This window comes from Doryrhamphus excisus, chromosome 23 (assembly GCF_030265055.1).
Source record: "Doryrhamphus excisus isolate RoL2022-K1 chromosome 23, RoL_Dexc_1.0, whole genome shotgun sequence".
NCBI lineage: Eukaryota > Metazoa > Chordata > Actinopteri > Syngnathiformes > Syngnathidae > Doryrhamphus > Doryrhamphus excisus.
In genome coordinates, this window is record NC_080488.1 from 1,190,114 (window position 1) to 1,209,157 (window position 19,044).

The 19,044-nt window shown below is 47.7% G+C and overlaps 3 protein-coding genes across 8 annotated transcripts; 1 reads left to right on the plus strand and 2 right to left on the minus strand.

The window, feature by feature from the left end:
• Window positions 1-36: 36 nt before the first annotated feature.
• On the minus strand, window positions 37-2,122 carry si:dkey-6i22.5 (polyamine-modulated factor 1). The gene is made up of 5 exons (XM_058062950.1): window positions 1,743-2,122; window positions 890-995; window positions 698-798; window positions 360-555; window positions 37-201 (listed from the first exon to the last, which is right to left on the minus strand). The coding sequence occupies exons 1-5, from the start codon at window positions 1,928-1,930 to the stop codon at window positions 136-138; spliced, it is 657 nt and encodes a 218-aa protein (XP_057918933.1). The 5' UTR covers window positions 1,931-2,122; the 3' UTR covers window positions 37-135.
• tmx2a (thioredoxin-related transmembrane protein 2a) lies at window positions 2,022-6,917 on the plus strand. The gene is made up of 8 exons (XM_058062947.1): window positions 2,022-2,281; window positions 2,372-2,432; window positions 2,713-2,826; window positions 4,714-4,790; window positions 4,881-4,987; window positions 5,102-5,167; window positions 6,334-6,463; window positions 6,537-6,917. Exons 1-8 carry the CDS (start codon window positions 2,093-2,095, stop codon window positions 6,693-6,695), a joined length of 903 nt encoding a protein of 300 aa, XP_057918930.1. The 5' UTR covers window positions 2,022-2,092; the 3' UTR covers window positions 6,696-6,917.
• A 47-nt stretch (window positions 6,918-6,964) lies between these two features.
• Window positions 6,965-18,644, minus strand: zdhhc5b (zinc finger DHHC-type palmitoyltransferase 5b). 6 transcript variants are annotated; one of them, XM_058062943.1, is made up of 13 exons: window positions 18,505-18,633; window positions 14,979-16,322; window positions 14,324-14,445; window positions 13,576-13,733; window positions 13,155-13,327; window positions 12,964-13,066; window positions 12,794-12,885; window positions 12,559-12,691; window positions 10,550-10,664; window positions 10,367-10,473; window positions 8,762-9,693; window positions 8,650-8,673; window positions 8,419-8,497 (listed from the first exon to the last, which is right to left on the minus strand). In XM_058062943.1, exons 2-12 carry the CDS (start codon window positions 15,125-15,127, stop codon window positions 8,655-8,657), a joined length of 2,103 nt encoding a protein of 700 aa, XP_057918926.1. In that variant the 5' UTR covers window positions 15,128-16,322; window positions 18,505-18,633; the 3' UTR covers window positions 8,419-8,497; window positions 8,650-8,654. The 6 variants fall into 6 exon arrangements, with proteins under 6 accessions (XP_057918922.1, XP_057918921.1, XP_057918924.1 ...); XM_058062939.1 differs by lacking the exon at window positions 8,650-8,673 and having other exon boundaries at window positions 6,965-8,497; window positions 18,490-18,644; XM_058062938.1 differs by lacking the exon at window positions 8,650-8,673 and having other exon boundaries at window positions 6,965-8,497.
• Between the last annotated feature and the right edge of the window lie 400 nt (window positions 18,645-19,044).

A 19,044-nucleotide genomic window follows, 5' to 3' on the forward strand; every position in this document is an offset into this window, starting at 1 on the left:
TGCGCATGCTGTTTTATCTTCAAAACACAAAAAGCATATGTTTTAAGCCCTTTTATTTTAATTCCAAGAACAACAACGAACAAAGACTGTAGATACAATTATAAAAATTAATTCAAACAATTATTTTTGGAAAAATCAGACATCAAAAACATCTGCAGGGCATAGAGAAGATGCCAGGCTTTCAAATTCCATGACTGATGCCTGCAAATAGAAACACACGTGTTAACAAGTGGTAATTATTACATGGACAGTATTATAATAAATAATCTATGTATTAAATTGAATCCAACTATGCGGAATTCCCTTATGGCGGTTGTGTGTAAAACTGTTTCAGCATCTCTGTGTCTCTTTTTCCTCACCTTCCAGTCGGCGACAGCTGTAGAAATATGATTTTCAGTCTGCGCAATCCTCTCCCTGCCGGCCTGAACCTTTAGCGCAAGGGCCGCATTTTCCGCTTGGATCTTTTTAAGCTCCAGCCGCAAGTAAGCCTTCTGCTTTTGATAGAATGGCATTACAAAGCTGCTAAAGTCTTGTTCAGGAACCCCAGAGGGACGCCTAAGAGGACGAGACAGGATGAATAGTACACAAAGTATGCATCAAACATATAAGAAATGATGTGGCCTCAAGTGAAAACACAAAGATAACAACACAAATGTTCAATCTGCTCGTAATTCTGCTCAAGTGATGTTGTACCAACCAGGCAGGGTCCGTATTGTCTTTGACCGCAAGCTCCAGTTTGTCCAGCTCATTGAGTTTGGTCTCTAGTCTCCCTTCTTCAATCAGTGCGCTGATATCATCCTTCACCGCAGGGTGCAAAGTGTGCAGAAAAACAAAACAATCAGACACAAAGTCGCCCTTTCATCACATTGTATCATAAATATCTAGAGACCTTTATCGCCCTCCGCAACTCCTCTGTAAACTGCTTGTGAATGCTTTCCATCCTCCGAGGATTCATCTTGTACAACTGATGGAACATGCTTGCAAACCTGTTGAAACTGTTAAAAAAAATAAAGATTTGTTATATAAAAGATGTATTGTCTTGAATTATTCAATAGAATAATTATTCAAAAGAATAATATAAAAACATTATCAGAGTATAGTTAAAACTATGATAAAAAAGGGTGAAATAGCAAGACATTTTTTAACAACAATAATAGCTGTAATTTTATGAGACTAAAGTCAAACCATTGAGACGGAAAAATCATATCCTAACAACATTTTTAGGGGAATAAACTCATAATATTATGAACCTAAATAAAGTTTTGCTCAGTTTAGTAGCAAAAAGTTGAAATGAAGAAAATTCTCTTTATTATGCCTTTCTAAAGTCATAATATGACAAAAAACAAACACAACTAAATAAAGCTATAATTTTGGATTGTTTAAAAATAATATTATGGGAATAAAGTCATAATATCTAAATCACAAATAGTATTTAAGTGGAAATAATGAGGGGGGGGCAAAGACTTAAGTGAGCAGGATTAATATGTTTTCTCACCCATCTCACCAAACTGTGCTGAAACCCCCCCGAGGTTCCTGCCTGTTTGGTTTTGCCCATCGCCATCTGACAACAACTGTTTTATGCTATTGGCTTACTTTTTAAACTGTTCACGGTTTTGTGTAACAATGAAAAATACAGCTGTACAAATACAATGTGCGTTGTCCCTGTTACAATAACAGACCTTTGGAACCTGGACATTAAACCGTGGAATAAACAAAAGTAAACAACGTTAGCTAGTCCTCACCTAGCCCAGCCGATGAACCTCTGCAGGCTTTGTTCCATGACTTTATCAAACAGCTTCAGTCTGCTCCAACAAACCTCATCGTTTCCCGATACTTTCCGCGTACCTCCCGCTTCTTCAGGTGGGTTTTCTGAACTCTTTGTATCTACATTTTCATTGGGATTAGCTGCTGCGGTTTCGTTGTCCTCCATTTTTAGCCTGTTTACGTTTCACACTTCGCGCCAAAACTACGGCACGTCACGGGGCTCATTCCGCCCTTAGTCTGCGCATGTGCGGCAGGATACGGAAGTCTTTCGGCGTCACTTCCGTCGCTTGACTTTTCTCCGTCAGCTGTATCGCCACTCTCGGCCAGAATGGGTTTAATCACTGGCGTTTGCGCGTTCTTGTACCATCTTCCTCAGATTTACAAATGGCTACTGAAACCTTATTACGTCACCTCCTTCTTCATGACCATAGCCTTCCTGGTGGTTCGCAAAGCTCCCGGTTTGTGCGAGCACCTGGCGACCCAGAGAGAGGACGGCAACTCATGCGACTTCGACTGGGTGAGTGCACGCCAGGGGCGTAGAACCATTGCAGTGGGGGGGGGGGGCTTCTGAGTCCCTTACATGACATTATTGCTTTTTCTTTTGCAGAGAGAAGTAGAAATTCTCATGTTTTTGAGTGCCATCGTGATGATGAAGAACAGAAGAGCAAGTGAGTGTCCTCCTTAATACATTTGATGCTACAGGGCCGGTATTGTCAATATACCGAAAAACTGTGTAGCTAAATTGACCTTAAAGGAAAAGTTGTTAAAATAAGACCCAAAGCTGCTCCTATTCTTCCTAACCGTGGACCCAATGTGTGACTTATTACCTGGCGTCCGTTCCAATGCTTGCGGCACTACAAACCCTGCCTTGTGTTGTGTAAACATTAGCCCTTGAAGGTCCTTCTGTGACCTTGTATCAACTGCTTTGTCTTTATGTGTGTGTGGCAGTCACCTTGGAGCAGCACATCGGGAACCTGTTCCTGTTCAGCAAAGTGGCAAACGTCATCCTCTTCTTCCGGCTGGACATCCGTCTCGGAATTCTGTACCTCGCTCTGTGTGTCGGTCAGTGGCTTCGTCGGATGAGTGACGTTCCCGATGACATGAGCTTTTATTATCGTGGTTGTGCTTTGTTCCATGACACCGCATCATGTTTAGACCTCCTCGTATGTTAAAGGGGGGGCCTTTACAAGGGGGAACCATAAATACTGACTCGTATTTGGGGTCAAGTGCAGGGGCGTCCAAACATTTCCTAAAGCCAAGTATTACCGGCCCAATTTGATAGTGATATTTTGTAGATATGATAAGAATATTGTGTATACTTAAAAAAAAACTGCCTGCATCTCCGCTCAATTTTTTTTAAATAAAATATAATTTTTAAAAATAATATATTTACAAAAAAATTCTACATTTATGTTTTTTTAGAATTGTTTTATTTCCATAATATTTTGACTTTGTTATAACATTTTCACAAGCAAATATTCAGAAAATTGCTACTTTTTTGTTTTGATATTTCAACCTACTAGATATGATGAAGTATATTAATTCATTCATTTTCTACCGCTTTTCCTCACAAGGGTCGCGGGGGTGCTGGAGCTAACCTAGCATGTTTTTGGAATGTGGGAGGAAACCGGCGTACCCGGAGAAAACCCACGCATGCACGGGGAGAACATGCAAACTCCACACAGAGATGGCCGAGGGTGGGAAAAGACAAAATAAGAAGCCAAAAAGTTACCACTTCCACACAAAATAGGAGGAGAATTAATTCATTCATTCATTCATTTTCTACCACGGGGGGTTGTGGGGGGTGCTGGAGCCTATCCCAGCCGTCTTCGGGCGAGAGGCGGGGTACACCCTGGACTGGTGGCCAGCCAATCACAGGGCACATATAGACAAACAACCATTCACACTCACATTCATACCTATGGACAATTTGGAGTCGCTAATTAACCTAGCATGTTTTTTTGGAATGTGGGAGGAAACCGGAGTACCCGGAGAAAACCCACAGGAGAACATGCAAACTCCACACAGAGATGGCCGAGGGTGGGAAAAGACAAAATAAGAAGCCAAAAAGTTACCACTTCCACACAAAATAGGAGAATTCATTCATTTTCTACCACGGGGGTTGTGGGGGTGCTGGAGCCTATCCCAGCCGTCTTCAGGCGAGAGGCGGGGTACACCCTGGACTGGTGGCCAGCCAATCACAGGGCACATATAGACAAACAACCATTCACACTCACATTCATACCTATGGACAATTTGGAGTCGCTAATTAAATTAACTTAGCATGTTTTTGTAATGCGTGAGGAAACCGGAGTACCCGGAGAAAACCCACGCATGCACGGGGAAAACATGCAAACTCCACACAGAGATGGCAGAGGGTGGGGAAAGACAAAATAAGAAGCCAAAAAGTTACCACTTCCACACAAAATAGGAGGAGAATTCATTCATTCATTTTCTACCGCGGGGGTTGTGGGGGATGCTGGGGCCTATCCCAGCCGTCTTCGGGCGAGAGGCGGGGTACACCCTGGACTGTTGGCCAGCCAATCACAGGGCACATATAGACAAACAACCATTCACACTCACATTCATACCTATGGACAATTTGGAGTCGCTGATTAAATTAACCTAGCATGTTTTTGGAATGTGGGAGGAAACCGGAGTACCCGGAGAAAACCCACGCATGCACGGGGAGAACATGCAAACTCCACACAGAGATAGCCGAGGGTGGAATTGAACCCTGGTCTCCTTGCTGTGAGGTCTGCGCGCTGATGAAGTATATTTTCAATTAATTAGCACTTTAACACCATTTGGGCTAGAGCTTTATGGACCAGCAGGTGGCGCCAAATGACATTTCTTCATCATTCAAGCACACCAAACATGGCGGAAATGGATCCAGAAGCAAAGTGATGAAACACCTGAAGCAGCCATGTTTCATGTTTGTGTCACCAGCATTCGTCATGACGTGCAAGCCTCCTCTATACATGGGTCCCGAGTACATCAAGTACTTCAGCGACAAGACCATTGATGTGAGTGGGTGACTTTTGGGAATCAAACGGCTCCACACAAGTAAGTGAAATGAACCTGTGGGTCCCATCTCTGTGATCTGGGGTCATCAGGAGGAGCTGCAGAGGGACGGGCGTGTCACCTGGATTGTGGAATTCTACGCCAACTGGTCCTCAGAGTGCCAGTCCTTCGCGCCGGTCTTTGCCGACCTTTCGCTGAAGTAAGAGATCAGCACACGCTGCCAGTGGTGGCGTACGCCCACTGTGGGGCTTTAAGAGGGCGCCTGCTAACGGCGTGCTAACGGCGTGCTAACGGCGTGCTTGCTCACCTGCAGGTACAACTGTGCTGGTCTCAGGTTCGGGAAGGTGGATATCGGACGTTACGGAGAGGTTTCACAAAGGTAAGCGTTCTACTGCTGCAGGATAGGATGGACCTGATGTATCCCTCATTGTGTGTGGGGGGGGGGGGGGGGGGGGTGGAAAGACTAGAATAGCGCTGTCCTATCTAGTCTTTGAATGATGAAGCCTGTGCTTCAGTCTCAACCATCAGTTCTTGCTCAAACACTAGACGGGACTAGACTACGGACTAGACTAGACTTGTGATGACGAAGCCTGCTCGTTCATTTCAACTGTCCACCAACCGACCTGATAGGACAGCTATAGTCTAGTCCTATCTAGTCTTTTGAGCATGAACATCGGCCTAGGCAAAGACTGGATAGGACTAGACAAGAGCTGTCCGATAGTCAAGATAAGACCAGATTAGTGCTGTCCTATCTAGTCTTTCAGCCTGAACCGATGGTCGGGGTGGACACGCAGACTTCATCATGCTCAAAGACCTGATAGGACAGCTATAGTCCAGTCCTATCTAGTCTTTGGAGCATGAACATCATCATGCACAAAGACTTGATAGGACTAGACAAGTGCTGTCCTATCGTCAAGATAAGACCAGATTAGCGCTGTCCTATCTAGTCTTTCAGCCTGAGCCGATGGTTGAGGTGGACGTGCAAGCTTCATCATGCACAAAGACTCGATAGGACTAGACAAGAGCTGTCCTATCTAGTCTTTTTAGCCTGAACCGATGGTCGAGGTAGACGCGCAGGCTTCATCATGTACAAAGACTCGATAGGACTAGACAAGAGCTGTTCTATCTAGTCTTTTTAGCCTGAACCGATGGTCGAGGTGGACGTGCAGGCTTCATCATGCACAAAGACTGGATAGGACTAGACCAGAGCTATCCTATAGTCAAGATAAGCCCAGATTAGCACTGTCCTATCTAGTTTTTCAGCCTGAACCGATGGTCGAGGTGGACGTGCGGGCTTCATCATGCACAAAGACTGGATAGGACTAGACTAGAGCGGTCCTATAGTCAAGATAAAACCAGATTAGCACTGTCCTATCTAGTCTTTCAGCCTGAACTGATGGTTGAGGTGGACACGCAGGCTTCATGATGCACAAAGACTGGATAGGACTAGACTAGAGCTGTCCTGTGTGGTCGTCGTGCACGATGAAGGTGAATGGTGACGTCACTGCCGTTAACGTTTCACATGGTTGGATCTCTGATGGCCAGGTACAAAGTGAGCACGTCCCCGCTGTCCAAGCAGCTCCCCTCGCTGCTGCTGTTCCAAGGAGGACAGGAAATCATGCGACGTCCATCGGTGGACAGTAAAGGCCGAGCTATTTCATGGACCTTCAGCGAGGTTTGTCTGCTCGGTGACATCACCAACACCATTGGAGTGGAAAGCAGCTACAGTGTTTCTTCCCCTCCATTAGGAGAACATCATCAGAGAGTTTGATCTCAACGAGCGCTTCCAGAAGTCCAAGAAGCTGAACAAGAGCCGTGGTTTGAAGGAAGACGAGCAGCCCCCCAACTCCCGGCAAGAGGAGGCGGAGCCTGATGTGGGCGCTCCGGAGAGCAAGAAAGACAAGTGAATTCGGAGATGAAGAGAGGCGTGTCTCCCAGATCTGCTGTACCTTCTTAGTTTTCTAACGTTCACCCGCCTTCCAGTGTTCTTAAATCCGTCATGTAGACTGTAGTGGTTATTCATTTCAAGAGTGGAAGACGTGTGGAAATGACATCAAGGCAAGTCTTATTTAAATAACTTTTGTATTGTTTGTTGTCGTGTATTGTTGTAACTACTAGTTTACAAATGTTCCATCAATCATGCTAATAATAAAAAAAAAAAAAAACATGCGTTGAATCAGTTTGACCTTTTTATTCTGAGAAGACATCTTCAAAAAAATTCTTTATAAGGCCATTTTGGAAACATCTTCAACGTTCTCATGACAGATATTTGTGAAACTGGTTGAAAATTCCTCTCTACGACGTGCCGACAGACTCGCATACGCTTGGAATTGTTCAGCGGCCTTCGTCCTCGGCCAGGAGCAGCATCTTGGTTCATCTCCTTGTGCCTTTTTCTTAGTTTTAACTGCGACCACGCACTTGGTGGTTCTTTTAAAAAATAGTCACACGCCAGGGAGAAGCGGTCAGCATGAGCGGGAATCGCATGAGCGGGAATCGCATGCACGATGAAAAGACGCGCTTGACCCGAGTCGATGCGTTCGTTCCGTGAAAACGACGCATTCCTGCTTAACATGGCTGAGGGCTTCGAAGAAAGTCACTTGTACCTTTAGAAGCGGATGTGACAAATCAGACCTGCTATACACAATATGCCAGGAAAGTGGGAGTGGGCGGGGGGCAAAAATGTGCCTGCTTTACTATAAAAGCTCTAAAGGAAAGAAGAAAAACATCAAGACTTGTATCGCAAACCAGTCCCTAAAACATGAAAAACCACAAGGAGTCGAGTCGTTCTTTTAAAAACAGCCAACAGCTCGTAGAGACTGGTTTGAAATGTTTCCTCGGATCTACTTTTTTGTGTGGAAGGTGAAATAAATAAGCCCATCCCTCGCTGCCCCTAATTGGCTGGTCATCCGTTGAGAAAAAAAAAAAAACAACAACAAAAAAACCCAAAACAGACAATGATCTTAAAGCTACACAAGTGATTTTGCATAACGCCTCCAGCACTAAAACATTACACGTGTACATTCAGCCAAGATGCGCTCCTCTTTCCTGTTTCTCTGCGGCTTAGGAAAATAAAAGCGGGATTATTTGCCACGTCAGACGAGAGAATCACACACGATTTCCCGACACGAGCGGCTGATGCAGCCGTCCATTACAAAACGGGCCGTGAACCAAGAAACGGAAACGCCACATGGTTCGCCTGCCACCCTCGCTGATAGTCGTCATCCATGCCTGACAGGACCCAAGAATGAATCAGCACGATTGTACACGTTGATATAAAAGAATATTTAAAAACTTATAAAAGTAAAACGGTACTGTATTGGAGTGGGTGGGGTGATGCGTTCAATGACTCGACGGGTGGTGTTGGTCCACAGCAGGAGACGGGCTGTCTCTTACCTGCCGACAGTCTGTGGGTCACAAAGACCACGTCCGAGAGTTTTTCCTTTGTCTTGCTGGGGGAGGGGGGGAAAGTCCAAAAAAAAAAAAGGGGGGGGGGGGGGGGGGGGTCGGTACCAGGCAGTCGGGTCTGGCTCCGCAGTCACAAATAACATCCAGCAGAGAGAAGAAAAAAAAAAAGACGAGGAGACGCTGCCCGGGGCCCGCCGCTCAAACCGATATCTCATAAGTGGTCCCGCCCACGCCGGTCACCTTCTTCACTCCGCCCCCTGGCTTGGCTGTGGTGTGATTGGCCAAGATTGTGCGCGAGGACAACCTGATTGGAGAGAAGGAAACGGAGGTGAGTGCTTCTGCTTCGACAGTCCAGCATGAGATAAAAGCTGATGGTTTCTCCCGGACGCAAACACGGCATGCTGGCATGCTTCTACAGTCTGTGTGGAAAACCGGAGGAGGAAAAGGAGGACTCACACAGATCAGGGAGGAAGAGGATGGCTGACACAAGGCAGGGAGGAAGAAGAAGATTAGGAAGAAAGGGAGACGGAAGAAGAGCAGGCAGCGAGCGTTAGGTGGCGTTACTCACTGTGGAGCCTGAAGCCCTCCTCCGGCTCCTGCGGCTCCTCCCCCTCCCGGTGCCGCCGTGACCCGAGGCTTGTGCTGGGGCCCCGCCTCCCCAGTGTAAGACTGGGACTTGCCCAGCGAGAGGCCGCGCGGGGGCGGCGAGACGGGCGGCTCGGGCGAGCGAGCCCCCGGAGAGGAGGATGAGGAGACAGAGTTACGGGGGGCTCTGGAGGAGGAGGAGGAGTCGTGGTTATACTGGAGCAGGTGCAGGGCCTCTGGGGGGCCGGAGGGAGGGGGCGGGCTGACGGCGCGCAGGTAGGCCCTGTGCGGGGAGGAGAAAGTGGCGGCGCCCTGGAGCAGATGGCCCTCCCTCTGCTGGGTGATCTGCGCCGAGAGGAAGGGTGACGTGTAGCCCTGCAGCGGCGAGGCGGGGGCCCCCGTGTCGGGCTGGCCTCTGACGACGGCGGCGGTCGCCGAGGGCAACAGAGCGCGGGGCTTCTGCGGCGACAGCTCGTGGGCCGCCGACTCGAACTCCGGGCTATCGGAAGGCGTGAGCAGGCTGTCGTAGGACAGACTGCCGTTGCGAGGCGTCTGATTGGCCAGGCTTTTGTAGCTGGTGTCTGTGGTGCCTTCCGACTGGAGGGTGGCCAGGGGGTTGTGCGCCATGTGGGCCGAGCGCAGGCTGGAGGAGTGGGAGCCCCCGGTGGACAGGACCAGAGAGGACGGGTACGACGTGTGGGAGCGCCCGGTCAGGGAGTAACCCGACATGCCCCCCGACGCAGCGCCCACCGTCCTGCCCTCGCCCCTCTCCCCTCCCCCTCTGAATGCCCCGGGACCGCCCCCCACCGCCACGGTGGTCCCGTCCAGTCGGCTTGGTTCCGAACGGTAACTGGGATGGCGGCTGGAGTGGAGAATAGAGGGAGACGGAGAGTCGAGACTCTCGCCGCGGATCACCTGAGGAGAGCAGAGAGGAGGAGAGACAGATATACAGACAGCAGGAGGAGGAGGAGGAGGAGGAGGAGTGATGAGGATGAAGAAAGAAGCCCCCATGTTACCACAGGAATACAGCAGAGGCAGTACAGAAACAACCCGACAGGTTCGAACAGGAACAAGAGAGGAGGTGGTGGAGGAGGTGTGGTGGTGGGGGGTGGGACGAGGGGGGGGGGGCGTGGATGCTTGACTGGTGCTCTACTCCATCATCACACTACGACACTGGAAACACGGACTGGCTTCAACAGGCACTGACGCTCCACGAAATGGAAATATATGCACACTACGTCCACTACACATTCCAGTGGATGCACTTTCAAGGGGGGGGGGGGGGGGGGGGGGGGGGGGGGTCAGGAGGGGGTGGCGAGAAGATCCCACTCCGACAGACAGACTGGCAAAGGGGGACACGCATGACACTGCTGAGAACTTACTCATCAACCGTCGGCCACTGAACCATCAATTTCAAGTCAAACAAAACAAACAAAAAAAAAAAAGAGGGGCATGGCGTTAAGCACAAAGGAAATCAGAGAGGGGGGGGGGTCAATATCCTACATAAGACGGTAATGCAGGGAGCCGGGTTATCTTATCTTCCGTGGTAGGATTTAACTTCATCATGGAGGTAATGAATGAAAGGTACCTTGGCGGCGTGCGAGTGGGCACTGTGGTTCCTTCCTGGGCTGCTGTACGCGGGCCGGTACTTGTACGTGGGCTGCGTGGGCACGCCTTCTGTCAGCAGGCTGCTTTCTGCAAGGACACAAAAGAGGTGCAGGGGGGGGGGCATGAGATGAGGGAAGATGTGAGTCATCTCACAACGACGTACCCTCGGTGTCAGCACGAGGCAGCCCCGGGTAGCGAAGCTCCGGCTTCGGGGGAGGCGGCGGAGGAGGCTCGGTGTCGGCCGACTGGCTCTCCATCTGATCTAAGCTGCTCTTTGACTGGAAGGAAACAAAACGCCACAGACGGAAAATTTCAATGAAATGTTCGAGAGACGTTTGTGTGCTGCGTTGACACGGCGACGATGTCATCGCAAACATCCGAAAAACATCCTGGAGGTTGTGGAGCAAAGAGTCAAGTGGAAGAACCAAAAACAGGTCATCATCTAATTGGCCGTCTGACACAACTTCCAGCGGTACTAGCATGACAAGAAGTTTTCCACATGGCAAGGGGGCGCCATCACGGTCCTTCAATGGAACAACGGAGCTTAGGGTCGTGCAGGGGCGTCAAACGGATACTGGCTACGAGGAGATGTTGCAAGGGAGCGTCCCTCATGACTGAAGGTCCCTGAGGTCTGTGTGGTAATGATGGCTTCTTCAACACTTCACAAAGGACTTCCTCCAGGGGAATAAGCTTCTAAACAGCCAGTTTGACTTTCAGTAAATTCCTTCTATCTCATCTTTTTGCATTTTGCAGCTCTACGTAAAACATCCTTCACACCATACCGTGCAAAATGTCGTTTTTCCAACTGGTGTTAATCTTTTTTTTTTTTAATATCAGGACTGTACGACTGCATGGAGCGACACGCTTTGAAACACTATCATGTTTAATGTCAGCAAAACCACCAAGCTTGTGGTGAGACAAGACAGCCCACAGAAGTCCCCCCCCCCCAAAATCCTGATCTAAAGCTCCATTTCCCCCAAGCAACGCATGCGGCGTCGGTGGGGTTTGGTGGCGGAATAACATGTGGAAATTATTTGCATTTTTCCACTGTCAATAGTCCAACTAACCAATGAGGATGGGGATGGAATGAGAAGCTAGGTTGTAGAGGCACTCATTCATTCATTCATTCATTCATTTTCTACCGCTTTTTCCTCACGAGGGTCGCGGGGGGTGCTGGAGCCTATCCCAGCTGTCTTCGGGCGAGAGGCGGGGTACACCCTGGACTGGTGGCCAGCCAATCACAGGGCACATATAGACAAACAACCATTCACACTCGCATTCATACCTATGGACAATTTGGAGTCGCTAATTAACCTAGCATGTTTTTGGAATGTGGGAGGAAACCGGAGTACCCGGAGAAAACCCGCGCATGCACGGGGAGAACATGCAAACTCCACACAGAGATGGCCGAGGGCGGGGACCGAACCCTGGTCTCCTAGCTGTGAGGTCTGCGCACTAACCACCAGACCGCCGTGCCGGTAGAGGCACTCAACAAAACAAAAACAAAACAAAACACCCACCGTAGCGTTACAGCGTGGCCTGGAATCGATACAAGTGTGGCGTTGAAAAACATGGCCGCCATGAATCCAAACATCTTTGCAGGTGCACGGACGAGACTTGGCCACTAACCGCCATTTGCCCATTTGTCTCATGATTATAAAACTCGTGTATGAATTTACAGAATTGTCACTGAATCGATGTTTTGGTTGATGGTTGATTCCTAGCTTTTGAAGGACATGACGCCAACCAGTGGCGTCCCCCACTTTACCCACTGCATACTGAAGGACATCCATCGTTTCTATACCCCCAACTCCCACATCAGCTAGCTTCCGGAAACCCTCGATTTGACAGGCACGAGACAGACGTCATTTATTGTTGGACTTCCCAGATTCTGATCGCTTCGCGCATCGAGAACAAGGTCATCTGTCACTTCTATATCATGAAAGCTAACCGTGTTGGCCGTGCCCGCCCCCTTTGCATGATCAAATGGTGCACTGAGCCGACCACATGTTTCTGTCATACATAGAAATGAATAAATAAATGCCCAAAAAGCCGATGCCAATCCCAATGACGTTCCATCTACACCCATGGTAACAGTTCTGTGATGAGCAATCAATCAAACTTGGGGGTTCTAATAAATCGTGAAACTGTGGGACTCTACCCTCCACTTACTCTCGTGCTGTGCCTGTCGTTCTGGATGCCGTTGTCCAGCACCTTGGCTTCGAGCTGGGCCTCGGTCAGAGCCGGCCTGAGGAAGGGGGGCTGTATTTCCAAAGTCTGAGGCTTGCGGTAGCGACCCGTGTATCTAAGCGAGAAATGCCGCATTTTCAATGAACTAGATACAAACATAAGCCAGATGTCGCTACGCTAATGATGCTACGAGTAACTACAACAAAAGATGGCTGACCTGGGTGCCAGCGAGCTGCAAAGTACATGGGAAATATTCCTCACGCAGCCGTTGGTGAAGGGATTCACGCCTCCACGGAACTTTCCCGTCACCTGCAGCGAGCGGAAGACAATTTCTTGCTTCGTTTTGAGACGTTTCCAAAAAAAAAAGGTCAGATTGTGAGTCTTTACCTGCTCGTTTGTGGTCCGACCTCGCGCCACAAGGACAATATGGAACCCAGTCAGGCCAGCGACTGGGACGAAAAACATGCCAGCAACACACATCACGACCATTCTGGTGGGGGGGCAAGCTTAAGGAAATGTAAAAAAAAAGAAAAAAAGAAAGAAGCAATGCACAGAAAGTTTTCGGGAGTAAAGGATACGTCACGATGGCGTGCGGCGTGTCCAGTTGCTGGCGATGGTGCAGCACATAGACGAGGCCGAAGCCAAACACGTCCACGATGTGGGTGGTGAGTGACAGCAGGAAGAGGAAGAAGTAGCGATAGTTGCGCCGTCCGATGCAGTTGTTGACCCAGGGGCAGTGGTGGTCAAAGTCCTGGCGGAGCATAGACGTGCGTTCATTAGGACCAGCAACCCACACACACACACACACGAGTGCCCACAGTGGGGGCGTGCCACATCGGGGCGGCCCAATCTGATGTTGACTTTGTTCCCCGTTTTGACAATTTCTTCATTCTATAAATAAATATGAGGAGGTGCCCACTGTCCTCGAAGGAGGGCGATTTGCTCCCTGTGGAATTAGGTGGGGGAGTCAGTCAGCAAAGGAAAGGTTGTGCCACATACCTCCACACAGTTGTCGCACACTGAGCAATGCGAGCAGCGGGGGGGTCGGTAGAAGCGGCAGGTGGAGCACCACTTCATGCGCACCTGGATGCCCTTGATCTCCACCGTCTTGTAGAGGGGAGCGCGGAAGTCGTCCTCTTTGTCCTCGTCCTCCTCCGCTACGGGGGTGGGGGGGGGGGGCATAAGACACATTACAGCAGGGGTCTCAAACTCAATTTACTTGGGGGCCACTGGAGCTAGGGTCTGGGTAGCCTTCAAGTTATTTCCTTTAAACTTAAATAGCCAAAAACTTACCACTTCCACACGGATAGGGAGGATAACTATTAACAGTTATTTAACCTTTAACATGAACATGAATCAAACGTAATAATTTTTTCTGGGTACATGATACCATACAGCATCCATATCAAACTAACATTAAACTTTCATATCAAGGCGGGGGCCTCAAACTAGTGTCCTGCGGGCCACATTTGGCACTCGTGCAGCACTCGTGCAGCCCTAGATCACACATGCACTGACTACTCTAAAGTATACTGCAGATTTACTTTGATCGTGTCTTCCCTTGAGAAGATACACTGTAATAAAAATGGTTGCTGAAATCTAAGTGCAGTCACTTTTGAGATTCACGTTTCAGAGATTCAGAGGCTGCCCCCCATGTCGTACTCCTCGCAGGGCATTAGCACTAAATCGTGGCCGTTGCGACACTCGCGGAAGTTGTGCAAACCTAACACGCGAAAAGTGTGTTCACCTCGGGGGAAGACTCCAGGATCCATGAAGGTGGCCATGCAGAAGTTGGCCAGGGTGAAGAGGAAGATCACGGCGATGTAGACGGGAACGACGGAGGACAAATAGTCAGACAACCACGGGCAGCTAAAAAAAAAAAATATTTTTGGAAAAACACATTGTGACATAACGGCCAAAAAAGCAGTTGTACCGATTTCCGTGACTGGACTAAACTATCCCTACTGAAACTACCCCCCCCCCCCAACATTTGACATCATTGTATGCGACGTCCCGATAAGAAGCCCTCGGGCTGATGTTGCTGCAACCAAGCACCAAGTTTAAAGTATTATGTAAATGGATTATTTAAATCATAACCGGTTTGGCCTTCTCGTGGCTGGCAGGGCTTACCAGTCAGAAGGAGAATAATAATAATACTAGAATAATAATAATAATAAAAACAACATTCACAAATAAATATCAAGCAGGGCATCAGCCCAACCGTGCAGTGAATGTAAAATCATGCTGGCTCTCTCTTGGTGGGCGGAGGCGGGGCCGCTAGCATACACACAGACGAGTGTAACATACTAGAAATGTAATTAGTAGATTGCAATATGATGGCCTACATTTTCCTAAAAGTAATGTTCAAGTCTGGTCTCGCTCCTGCACACGGAGGTACTCACGTGAAGCAGAAGAAGAGGGAGGTGGATCCGACGAGGAAGGTGGTGGCCGCAGACACCGGGACATATCGGCTGGGTCGGAAAGGGCGGGGAGGAGCAGAAACTTGGCCACCCACTCCTCCCCCGACGCCCCCAGTGCTGAAGCCCGGCATCGGAGACAGAGTAAAGGGAGGAAAAAGCCCAAGAGTGCGCGAGAGAGGTAGATTTCTACAGTCTACCTGTTTTAAAGGCTGTTCTATGGAGTCAAAGTGACTTAGGTGTCTTTTGGGGAGGGGGCATGATACGAGGATGTAAAAAAATAAGCACTAAGGAAAGCAGCATATGAATGGAAATAGTCGCCAACCACTTCCCAGCACGACAATATTCACTCAAATATCTTTTTTTAAACTCACATAGCAATTTTACACTTCTACTTGCATAAATATAAACATTTTCTGTGCTGAATTATAATTTATGTGTAAAAAAGCAGGAGCAATGTCATAGAAAAATACGTGTAGGAAATTCATATATATTTTTGTATGGCTTCAATGGTACTCTATTTGGTGCAAGACTGTAATTAGGTCTAATGTTACTTGTATGTAGCAATACCGCACACTCTAAAACAAGAGTTCTGTGAAACCCTTCAAACTCTAACGAATTCTAATCGCTGAGCTCGAGTTTGATTATCTGGCTTGGGGGGGGGGGGGGGGAACAAAATCAATCTGAATGTAAGGGAGTAGAAAATGAAAGATTTAGTGGATGAAGGCCAGCAGGCTGACAGCAGAAGTACATCTAGGAAAACCAGGCAGGGGATTGAGCGCAGCAGCTGCTGATGACTTCTGTGATTGTCCCGAGGGGGCTTATTTAGGCACTGGGTGGGTGGAAGAAGCTGAGGATGGCTGATGGCTGCACACTGTCCAGCAGCCGGATATAACAACAAAAATTTCACTTTTTTTTTCCTTTATAGTAAAAAAAAAAAAACTCCAGATGGCGTCCTTTAAAGTTTAAAAAAATAAGGCAGAATCTTGCCTGAACACTTGAACACAACTCCAGCCAAGTCCATGGTGGATGCTTGGAAAGCCTTGCCTTCAGCTGAGTGTCAGTGTGGCAACAAAAAAATCGAATTAAATAAAATCAACTCATTCCAAAAGGAGGTCCTGTGCACGTCACGGCGGTGTCACTGCACGTGGCCAGGCCCGGGTGTAGAAACCTCTCCCACCTCCAGATTCTCTGCAGATTGACCTCCTCTCCCATTGTTTCGCTCTTAAGACATCTCCACATCAGACATCTGCAGGAGTCTGATGCATGGTAGTACTTCCGCTTTTTAGTCGCCGCCGATTGTTATTCGTCCACAGCTCGTGATGGCCCCTGGTCAAAAACAAAACAAGGACGTCAGTATAAATCCTAGCGTGTCTACTTGCGGCCTAATAAGTGCTGGTTCAAGAAAAGAGGCCCTTAAATTGTTTGTTTACTACCAAATACTTCTAACAACAGTACACAAGTCTTATACAGTAAATACTACAGATGCATGATATCTTTATTTTTCAAACAGGGACCCATAACTTTCTCTTTCTCAAGACTGATATGGTACCGATTACCGATGCCATTTTTACATCTACTTTCTAAATTTAGATGTACGGGAAGTTTGCGCACCCCTGGAGGTAAGAAGAATTCAAACAAATGTGTGATTTTACAAACTCTACCTGTCAATTTAAGCTTTTTTAAATATCACCACATGACTACTACAACCACATCACCGCTCCCTGGAGAACCGGAGTACAGAGCGGAGGGAGCCACCTGCTGTGGCCCACCCAAGTGCACTAAATCGGGACAAATGCTCCGAGCAGCCGGTGTGCCGCGACTGATGTCGGGTGAACCGGAGTATAGAGCGGGGGGAGCCGTCTGCTGTGGCCCAGGATGGTGCACTGTATTCGGGCACACGTTCTGAGCAGACGGTGTGATGCCAGGGAGCACGTTTCAAACGTCATGGCTTAGCATTTGGCGTAATCGGCACGCCACGTGTCTTCCTCGGAAAGTCAACGTTTATTTACAAGTGAACTTGGGACATTACGACCGTTACTTAGGCAGTTAACGTCACAGGCGGGAGAAAGAACGAACACTTGATTTGGTCACCTGCAACGTGTGTAACCTCATCTTATTGGAGATTTTTTTTTAAATAATCACTTATCTGATGTTAATTCCCTCATATCGCAATAGTTATCGTGCACCCTGAAAATACCCAATCCAGAATAGCGAATCCTCAACGTGTGGAGCTTACTATCAAAATATTTTTATCAGTAACTTCTAAAACTAAGTAACACTTATACTATATTATGTATTAATTTCACCATACTTTCTTTAACACACGGTGGAATTATTATTAAAAGGCTTGAATGAATACATCCATCGGTAATTGTGTTTCTTTGTGTATTATACAGGATAACAGGAAGTAAATTATAAGACTATGTCCAGAGTATGAGCTGCTTGGCAAAAATAGCATCTATAATCCCCTTTAAATGTTACAAAACAACGCTGAACAATGCATTTACAACAACGAAACAATTTTAAAATGTACCAGAACCTTATATTTACACGTCTCTTTAAAAAAATCAGGCTATAAATAACCCTTACCTACGTTTTAAAGAGATTTAATTTACATTTATATGTTAGAAAGTCAGTTGTTCAACGTCACTGAGGAAGTTAGAGGGCAGATGCCGTCAGGCGGTTTATCGTGCTGCCATAAAGCAGTCGCAAATTGCCGCAAAAAAAAATGGGCGTAAAGAGCGACGTAGTAGTAGATATAACACCCGAAACCCCCACGTAAGAAAAGTGTTGCTTAAATTCCATCTCCGTGTGCCTTAATTAGACATAGAAAGTGTCTAGATGAAAAACTTGTCGGTGCGGTGTAAACCCACTGGAAACGGATCCGGATGAGCATCGTAATCTGATCGGTAGGACACGCCCCTCTTCCAAACAAGCAAGTTCCAGACAAAACACCGCGCTGTCGTTACAAGCCACTCTGACACTCTTGTTAATCATCTCATCTGGCCCCCACCAAATCCCCTCCACTATAATGGATGTTAATCCGAAAATCTCAGCGTCGCCCGTCATGTTACCGTAACAATTCACAGCTCGGGAACTAACAGCTACGTCGATCAACTCCGATCTCTTTGGACGCTATACGGTGTCAAAATGTGCCTTTAATGTGGTGTTATGATCCATAGCGCCATGTTCCGATAGACCTGGCGTTCCACAACAGGCCAAAGCTAGGCAGTCATCATCAACCAACGCGATCGACATCATCGAATTCATACATTATTCGACGGTGGATTCCAACACGACAAAATGATGACTTTTAAACGCACCGTCTGGTCAATTATCTGTCGCCTTCTCTTGGAAGTTTTGGCGACAGCTAACGGAGTTAGCTAACGAGCATGGAAACCTTCACATTCTCCGTGACGCCGCTTTGACCGCTCACACCACCAAATACGTGAAAACAGTCGCCGCGAACGCGAGCGGGAGAAGCCGCACATACCTGAAAAATGCTCACCGTGAAAGCTTCGGACTGCCGAATGCGGTCGGTTTCGGTCCTCCTTCAGTTAGCCGATAGCAAACCGCACAGCTCGCCTAGGCCGACATCGGAATCCCGGAAAAGGTCCATCGTATGGTCGTCCTCCAGGTGGAGGGGTAGCCAATCAGAGCCCGAGGGGCGGGGCCTGGAGACGGTTCCGAACAGGATATGAAGATTTTCCGAGCTGTACTGCTCAGACAATTGGCATTAATTACGTCTGTTATTATTGACTTTTAGCATATTTTTTGTAAAAAGTTTTATTATTATGACTTATTGTGTTATACTGCGCTTTTGTTCCTGTTTGTTAGTCAAGTTGACTTTGCTATTGACGCTGAAACATGATGATAAAAAGTCAAGTGTGTTAAATACAACCTGCAGAGTGAGGTGTCAGGTGTTGACAGAACAAACAAATGAGCTGAGTTCAAATGGATGTTTGGTTGCTGCCTTCACCCGAGTTTACAGTACTTGCACACAGTTGAACACAGTCAGGTTTGAACAGCAGGAAATTGAATTGATCAT